At 37.3% G+C, this 8664-nt stretch overlaps 1 protein-coding gene across 2 annotated transcripts; it reads right to left on the bottom strand.

Annotated features, from left to right (window-relative positions):
- Positions 1-2327: 2327 nt before the first annotated feature.
- Positions 2328-5515, bottom strand: LOC148188466 (uncharacterized). 2 transcript variants are annotated; one of them, XM_088082916.1, is made up of 7 exons: positions 5330-5515; positions 4836-4850; positions 4699-4756; positions 3946-4071; positions 3686-3810; positions 3559-3590; positions 2328-2837 (listed from the first exon to the last, which is right to left on the bottom strand). In XM_088082916.1, the coding sequence occupies exons 1-7, from the start codon at positions 5426-5428 to the stop codon at positions 2831-2833; spliced, it is 462 nt and encodes a 153-aa protein (XP_087939042.1). In that variant the 5' UTR covers positions 5429-5515; the 3' UTR covers positions 2328-2830. The 2 variants fall into 2 exon arrangements, with proteins under 2 accessions (XP_087939042.1, XP_087939043.1); XM_088082917.1 differs by lacking the exon at positions 4836-4850 and having other exon boundaries at positions 5330-5513.
- Between the last annotated feature and the right edge of the window lie 3149 nt (positions 5516-8664).

Genomic DNA, 8664 nt, shown 5'->3' with positions numbered 1-8664 from the left:
ACAATTTTAATCTAATGTTCAAAGAATGTTTTAAGGTTGTTTATCATTTCAAATAATGTTCCTGTAAGGTTAAATGGTGACTAAGACGTAACGTTATATAACTGTAAAATTTTTAGGATGCTTTGGTAATGTTTGGAGGTGACAGATTATAAAATATTCTTTTTTATGAAATGTTACCACAATGTTACAGGAGAACAAAGGAAGAATGTTTTCAAAGCAACATTCAGAAAATGTTATTGAGGACTGAGATTACAGGCCTTTGAAAATGTAATGTGATGTGATATGTTTATTTTTATTTTATCTTTTTACATTTTCTGATGTCTTTATAGGATGTTACCCAAAGTTTTAAAATACACTCTGGGAATATAAAGAAAATTTCCCTCTGAAAACATTACTAAAACATTCTGTGGTTGCATTTTAATGTTCTCAGAATGTTTTTATAACTAGAAATGACTAGCTGAATTGCAAAAAGGTTCTATATATTTTGCTTGCAGGGAACCAAGCAAAATGCCATTGTCATAACGTCATTACAATGTGCCATAAACCTTTACCTCATAATGATCAGTTTTTGCAATAAAACATATCTATGTCCACTTTAGGTAAAAATTTTACTCATAACCTCATTACATGGCAGGTTATGTATGAACATAAATTATAACATTTCAAATTTTGTTGATATGGCAAACCAATGTCGAAATTCAAAAACAAAAAACTGATCAATTGTGCCCTCTAGTGGCTTGGTAGGTTACCTGTTCTCAACTTCATAATGTGCAAGTGTTCATTCATAAAGTTGAATACTGACAGTATCTTACAACCATCTCCCACTGACTGATAATAGATAGATAATGGATGAGGCTGTCAACCTGTAATTAAACTGAGCTGCTGAGTCACAAAACTACTTTTTATTTCTTCATAAATCCAAATAATGATTTTCAGAAGATAACAATTCTCATTCCAATTGTTGGTTATAACCACAGATTCTAAATAAAAAAATCAAAACAAAAAGACAGAAAAACTAACAAAAGAGCCCAGAAAAACTTCTAAAGAGATTAAAGGTGAACTTCTAGCTCAAGGAACATCAGTGTCAGATCGCACCATCCGTCGTTGTTTGAGCCAAAGTGGACTTAATGGGAGACGACCAAGGAGGACACCATTGTTGAAAACAAATCATAAAAAAGCCAGACTGGAATTTGCCAAACTACATGTTGACAAGCCACAAAGCTTCTGGGAGAATGTCCTATGGACAGATGAGACAAAAATGGAACTTTTTGCCAAGACACATCAGCTCTATGTTCACAGACGCAAAGATGAAGCATATCAAGAAAAGAACACTGTCCCTACTGTGAAACATGGAGGAGGCTCTGTTATGTTCTGGGGCTGCTTTGCTGCATCTGGCACAAGGTGTCTTGAATCTGTGCAGGGTACAATGAAATCTCAAAACTATCAAGGGATTCTAGAGAGAAATGTGCTGGCCAGTGTCAGAAAGCTTGGTCTCAGTCGCAGGTCATGGGTCTTGCAACAGGACAATGACCCAAAACACACAACACACAGCTAAAAACACCCAAGAATGGCTAAGAGGAAAACATTGGACTATTCTAAAGTGGCCCTCTATGAGCCCTGACCTAAATCCTATTGAGCATCTTTGGAAAGAGCTGAAACATGCCGTCTGGAAAAGGCACCCTTCAAACCTGAGACAACTGGAGCAGTTTGCTCATGAGGAGTGGGCCAAAATACCTGCTGAGAGGTGCAGAAGTCTCATTGACAGTTACAGGAATCGTTTGATTGCAGTGATTGCCTCAAAAGGTTGTGCAACAAAATATTAAGTTAAGGGTACCATCATTTTGTCCAGGCCTGTTTCATGATTTTATTTTTTAAAATAATTCTGTTGAAGCATGGTTGAAAAGCAATGTTTGACTTCCATTGGCTAAATTTCATACAATTTTTATTTATTATTACTTTTGCCAGATTCAAGTTATTTCTGTGACCATTGTGAGTTTTTCTTTCATTAACCGAAGGGTACCAACAATTTTGTCCACGTGTGTACGTTTGCAACTGTGGGACAAAGCCTCAGACAGCATTTCTTTTTCAGCATGTAGTTTGTAGGTGTGCATGCAGCCCCCCTCTGTAAGCCTCGCCGCAGCAAATCACTTTTTGTGTCCAGCCATGCTCACTCAGATGTCAGTTGAGCATTTAACCTGCCAGAAATGTTTTAACTCTTAGCTTCTCAGCAGCTCATCCTTGAACCCCACCAGGCCAGCTGCACCTGATTCTGGGTGTGGTTTTAACCCTGCAGGTGTGTCGAGATAAAGGAAGAAACACAATACAAGTGAATTCAGGCTCTAATTTATTCAGCAGAAAATCTAAAACATGTTTTTCAGCAATCACACCCTCAATAGCTAACTACAGCAGGAAACAGACAGAATAAATGGAATGAAAGTGTTTCTAGCTGCATTACTTGGATGCTGGTTCACATGGAATCAGACAGACGGGAGACAGAAAACAGTTTCTGGATGGCTTGAGAATTACAAATAGTATGGTGACATGGCAGGACGGTGAAACCCAAACATACATGAAGATATGTTGCGATGGTAATGCTGTATTGTTTACAAAATTTGATGTATCCAAAAAATTTTTTGCGTTTATTGTTTTATGTAAAATTTCTAGTAATGCCCAGTAGTTGTCCAGATCACCAATGTTTTCGCATTGTGTGAAGGAGCTACGTTGCTGGTGTTCTCTGCTGGCATCAAAATTTTACAGTCCTGGTTGTCCGCTAACAAATGACATCTGGTCTGCCGTCTCTGACTGAACGCAGCATGAAGTCTAGACATCTTCATTTCCTGTAAGAGAATACAGATGTGAAAAAATGGTCATATTATTGCTGTGGAATGGAGCTTTTAGCGTCGGGGTCCAGCTTCTTCAAAAGTCCTCAGGACAAAGAAAAAGGGACATTGCATTTGTATGAATACATGTGACCCGGCTAATGTAGATCCAAAATGTATTTCTTAAACAGGAATCACATATAAACACACTGGAAGCCGTGAAAAAACAAAATACTCTAGCACTCTCCCATAAGAGCAAGTGTCCAACAGTCAAATGACCTACATGCAGGCCAGCTACTGGGAACTACGAACAGAGGGACGAAATTTTCCCACCGTCATCCAAATTTGTGCAAATTGCATTCTTAATTCTTTTTTGCACAGGACTAGAATTATTGTAGTATTATTGTTATTATACCAAGAGCACGAGAAAGGTTTTTTTTAAACTCGCGCACGATTTAGTAATTTGGGTGCATGTTACTAAAACGCACATTTTAGTAAGACGTGCATGTGAAATTCAAATAAATTAAGCGTGCATTTTAACAAGACACGCCCATGATTTAGTCATTTGTACACGGTAAAGGGAACTGGCTGGGCTATAATCTGTCAAATATGATCACTATGAATGTTTGTTCCACTCTAGGTAATAACAGCACCTCAATCGTCCCACAAAATGACCACTAACCCATCAATGTACATTTCTCTGTGTAACAGTTTGTGTGAGTGGGTGTAATTGCTGTACCTCAAAGGAGAGCGCTGTCCCATCGCGTTCAGCTGAGGAGAAAGAAAAGTTTGGATTTACTGAAACGTCCAGAAACAATTTACATAAACAGAAGACACGTAACACAAGTTGTTAAAATGTTACTTACACACACTGGTGCTGGTTTCACAATCACTTGTGCATTAATTTTTTTCACTTTGCCACTGAATCGGTCCGCAGAAATAACACTGGAAGCTATTGCAGTGTACAATGCTCCCTGTCCACCAGCATCCCCTGAAAATATCCAATCCAACGTGGAGTTGTTAATACGCTTTGCTGAAGTTCAGTTATGTATTTTACAGTTTCCATTTTATGATTTTATACTGAACAGAATAAGTGAGCAATGTTAATGTTTTTAACAATGCTTACCAGGTGCTGGACCTTGTGCATCACTCACTGTTTGAGTCAGTACGTTGATCTCATCTGCATCTAGATTGTTGAAATTTCTCTGGTTGACCACACTGTTTCCATATGCATATACTGGCTTGGGCGAACCTGTAAATTAATAGCGGAAACATTTATTGCAATTTATAGAACAGTGAACCCTGGTACTCTGATGTGATTTAAGCCAAATGCATTCTGAAGCTCACACTCAGTTTGAATGTTGAAGGGCTGTTGCATCATCTCCCTATTAAATTAAATATAAAGCACTCTCACTCTGTGAATTTTACCAATGATTTTTAAAGTAAAAAATCCTATTCTTTTTTTTAAACGGTGACTTCTGAAGCATGTTGATTTTTTTTCTTTAAAAATGTATGTTGTTTTTTTTTTTCCTTAAATTTTTTTGACATGTCCTCCTAACCCCTGGGCCCACCAAAATTACACAGTTTATCATAACCAGACGCTCAAACAAGCTTATTCATGAAACTATATGTTCGTGGAATTGGCATTTGCAGCTTGGGGAGGAAAATAAAAAATAAAAAAAAAATGGGAAAAAAAGAACTAAGAAAAATGCCACTCCTTTCTCTGATAAATTATATATATATACATACATACATATATATAGAGCGCCGCACAACTCGCAACTCTAATCTTCTAATGCACAGCTTTGCTTTTATGCCAGCAGATATGAATACATGAATTAATTATTATTTCCACTTATCATAATTTAATCAGACTCACCTGAGATAAATCCAAAGAAAGCCAGGAGGTTTTGGAGGAATGCCATCAACAAGTCCACCTGCAATGAGAAAAGATGGCACAGCTTACTTAAAGGCAGGTAGGTGGCAGGCTTTCACACAGCAGGCTACACTGCACACGCCTTTGGTCCTGATCTGTGAAGTTACAGTGGACAGGAAGACAAACACAAAGACTACATCAAGTTAGACCAAGACGACCTCTGTCATCAACACATGTAATAAATCACGTTGCAGGTTTTGTCGCACTTTAAAAAAAAAAAAAAAAAAAAACAAATTCCACCATCTTTTCCAGTTAGGCTATTCTTTTAACATTTGACATCTTTTTGTAATTTTTCATTAATTTACATTAGAAGTTCAGCTTAATAGCTCCCAGGTCATGTGACTCAAAATCAGCGTGGGATGATAGTACTCCACTGGCTGCATGAGATACACCTCTTGTTTTTACATTTTAAATCTCCAAATAATTTGTATTAATTTTCTAATATGTAGCATAGGAGCGAATGTCTGTCGAGTATCCAACATAAAACTATCTTCACTGCGGTATTTGCGTTCGCCAAATCCGAACGCGAGGAACAGGTAACGCACAGAGCCCGCATCAATTCAGTGCGACTTACCTGAGTGAAGCCGAGTAAAACTGCAAGAATGACCAAAAGATTGATCAATGGAGTGTTTTGCGGATCAACACCGATAAAACCGAAATCCATCAAAGACATTTTGCTTTTCTCGGTAGCTGCGATGCCCCTCTCTTCACTTCTCCTGAGAAGTAACGGTTCTGCTGCGCGTTGCCACTGGAATGAGGCGGAGCTATCCAATCCAGATCTCAGCCAACTGCCTCCTTAAAAGGAAAACATCTGACACTGACTGTCCAATAACATTTAATAATGAAGTGTGACGTGACAGAAGTCGAGAGTATAGTGTACGAGAAGGTCAAGAAAGTTCTCCGAGCCACTCCACTCTCACTTTGTGTATTTGCCCCATGCATCAATGATTTCAGCCTGTTACACCCACAGACTGTATATAAAGATTAAAGATCTTTATTTACAGTCTGCATTTACACCAATCTTTGTGTGCATCCATCTTCAAACCAGTTTGATCAGGTTTCAGAGGATTAAGGTGAATCTTTTTTTTTTTTTTTAAGTCTCAGATCTTTAAATTAAACCTTTGACATTGACAAATGACACTGAGAACAAAAGTGTTACATTTTAAATGTCTGTTCAATATATATACCCACAGACGATAATTGCACACACCATAGGGCTTGTCTGCACAATCATGTATTTTTTTTTATGTTTGAAGGATTTAAGTTTACCCTTTGAAACTTGAGCAAATTAGTTTTATTTATTAAAAAAAAAAAAAAAAACACACGAGGAGAGTGCGATCTACCCATCTATCCATCCATCTGCTACCATGAAAAACATGACAAAAGTGTATGGTCAGTGTGCTTGTTGCACCTAATGATGTAATCATTTCATCATTTCCTGAAAATTTTAATAACATCTCAAAATGTTATACAATTTGCGCTTAACTTGACCTGTAGCCTAGTTTAATAAAAATCCTGGCAGATATTGTAATAACATTTTAAAAAAATGTAACTGTACAAAATGTGTAATACCTCTAGTGTCAAGCTAACCTCCTGTAATTACTAACATTCCATATTTATTTCCTGTTTTGGAAGTATAAACTCTCATTGAAGTTTAGAACAGATGGCATGTGGTTTGTTGTTATAGGTACATGGGAACAGCGTGGTCACCAAGACAAGTTTCACAGCCAATACTGGAGTATTACATTATGTGTAGAAATGTTATTACAACATCAGCCAAGACTTGTAATTACATGGCTAGTGACGTTATTACATTACTGTATTCTTCACAGTTTTTATAGGATAAGGTGCAAATTTTATTACCGTATATTTTTGGGAAAATACTGCATTACTGGGTTCTTAAGTGTACTGAAGCAGTGAATCACATGACATTAAGCAACATTTGAGGCAAAAAAATTAGAAATGTGGTTAGAAAAACGAGACTTTTCAGTCATTTCTTCAGATTCTTGATTTGAAAGAGAACTTGAAGCAAATTACTCTTCTTTAGCGTGGAGTTCATGAATTAGTCAGTGTATAAATGTGGAAACAGAATCAAAGCCACGAGGTGTGAGCATGACATACAGGGCTCTGACTTCACTCTTTTTTCACCCGAGTACCATCCTAAAGTGCAATTTAAACTGTCACGGTGTAAACACTGATCTCGATTAGAAAACATCTGTGTTCTATGATTACAGTGAAATATGTGAAAAGAAATAAGAAAAACCAAACCAGTACCAGCAAGACACACAAAAACCAGTTAAGGTGGACAAATTTGTCCAGCCGTATTTTTCCAGCTCATAGGCAGGACTATTTTTAGTAGTTTTTGACTAAACTGTTGAAGTCATTTCTTTTGCAGAGGATCCATACATGTCTTCCTTTACAACACAGATTTTAATATAAATTGTACTCGTTTTAAAATCAAAACTATTGTCGGTATACGTTTAAAAATATGAACCTTTTGGAAACCTGGATCAGCATCTTGTGCCACGTTGAGATACCTTTCACAAGTGTTTAAACCTTTGAATCCGGAGCAAATATGTCTTCTCTTAAAAACATGGGGGAAATGCCAATGAGCAGCTTGGCAAGAGACGTTCTGTATATTGCAAACAATTTATAGATTTAGAAAATTAATTTTAAAAATCTAGGGAGAAATGTGCAATATCCTGTATCTTTAATTATCTAATTATATATACAAAAATATTTTACACAATTATGATATATTTTATTCTATTTTTGCTCTTTTTCCTTTAAAAATGAAAAAACTATTTTTGGGTCATTTCCTCTTAAGTGGCTCATTGTCTCATTCCCCAGTTTTTGCAAGAAATCAAGTCAATTTGCTCAGGTGTCAAAGGGTTAACTGTAGTACAGATACAGATATGAAAAAACACACAAACACAGCTTTAAAGGGAAAAAAATATTACATCATGGCTTTTGTGACCTTGGATCATTTTGCATTGACGTTCCTGTATCCTCTTCAGTGTGTGTGTGTGTGTGGTGTGTGTGTGTGTGTGTGTGTGTGTGTGTGTGTGCGTGCGTGCGTGCGTGCGTGCTTGCGTGCATGTGTGTGTGTGTGAGTGAGTGTGAAAATCATGGTGCCTGGTGATTGGTCATTGGAAGAAATCACTGTCTCTGGATTGGTCCAGCAGATAACAGCTGTTTTTTTTTTTTTTTAAAAAAATCTCAGCTATTTGATTTTTTTTTCCCCTCTCTTCTCCTTTACAACTGTAACAGAGCCAGTCACGGGTGTGTATGTATGTGTGTGTATGTATGTGTGTGTGTGTGTGTGTGTGTGTGTGTGTGTGTGCCAGAGAGCTTTTTAAGCTGACAATGTTTGCAGCTCTCCCTTCCTGCCTCCTCCACTCCCAACTAAACCAGCTTAGTGTTAGCGTGTTTTTCCTGTAACTTTGTGATTGATCAGTGCCTTTTTGACTTTTTTTTGCAGTTAACCTTATGGCTAACTTTGACTCTGTGACTATTGTAAGCACTTGTTAAGCACTGTCAATATTCGAGCACCTTTTTCAGCAGTTCTAGGAGAGTTTATTTTATTAAATTTTCTCCTGTTTGTCAGGTTAGGAGTTTATGTTAGAGACATGTCTTTTGTTTGTCTTTTGTTTTCTTTTAGGTAAGACCAGGGATTGTAGTGTGCTTTGTTATGTTTTGGCTTGCTCACATCCTCTGAATTAATAAACTGCTGTTTTTGTTTTTGATGCTGGCTTTTCTTGAGAGTGGGAAAGCCACATGCATGTTGTGTCCAGGTTCCCCCAAGGCCACAGACAAAACCTGTGCCTCGAAGCAGAATTAGTGTGTTAGCGAGGTATGCTGAGTCTGAAGCTGTGGTTTTCCACCCCATGAAGATGACTCTACTGCATC

The sequence above is a fragment of the Plectropomus leopardus genome, chromosome 10, assembly GCF_026936395.1.
Source record: "Plectropomus leopardus strain MGB_pleo_1.0 chromosome 10, ASM2693639v1, whole genome shotgun sequence".
In the NCBI taxonomy this organism is placed as follows: Eukaryota; Metazoa; Chordata; class Actinopteri; order Perciformes; family Serranidae; genus Plectropomus; species Plectropomus leopardus.
This window is presented reverse-complemented; position numbering and strand designations above follow the sequence as displayed.

Excerpts from the sequence above, each read along its gene's own strand:
- LOC148188466 (XM_088082916.1), bottom strand. The coding sequence starts at position 5,428 with ATGTCTTTGATGGATTTCGGTTTTATCGGTGTTGATCCGCAAAACACT. Across the intron at positions 4,072-4,698 it reads TTTCTTTGGATTTATCTCAG|GTTCGCCCAAGCCAGTATAT; the intron begins GTGAGTCTGATT and ends ATTAATTTACAG. Across the intron at positions 3,591-3,685 it reads TGAAACCAGCACCAGTGTGT|CTGAACGCGATGGGACAGCG; the intron begins GTAAGTAACATT and ends CTTTCTCCTCAG.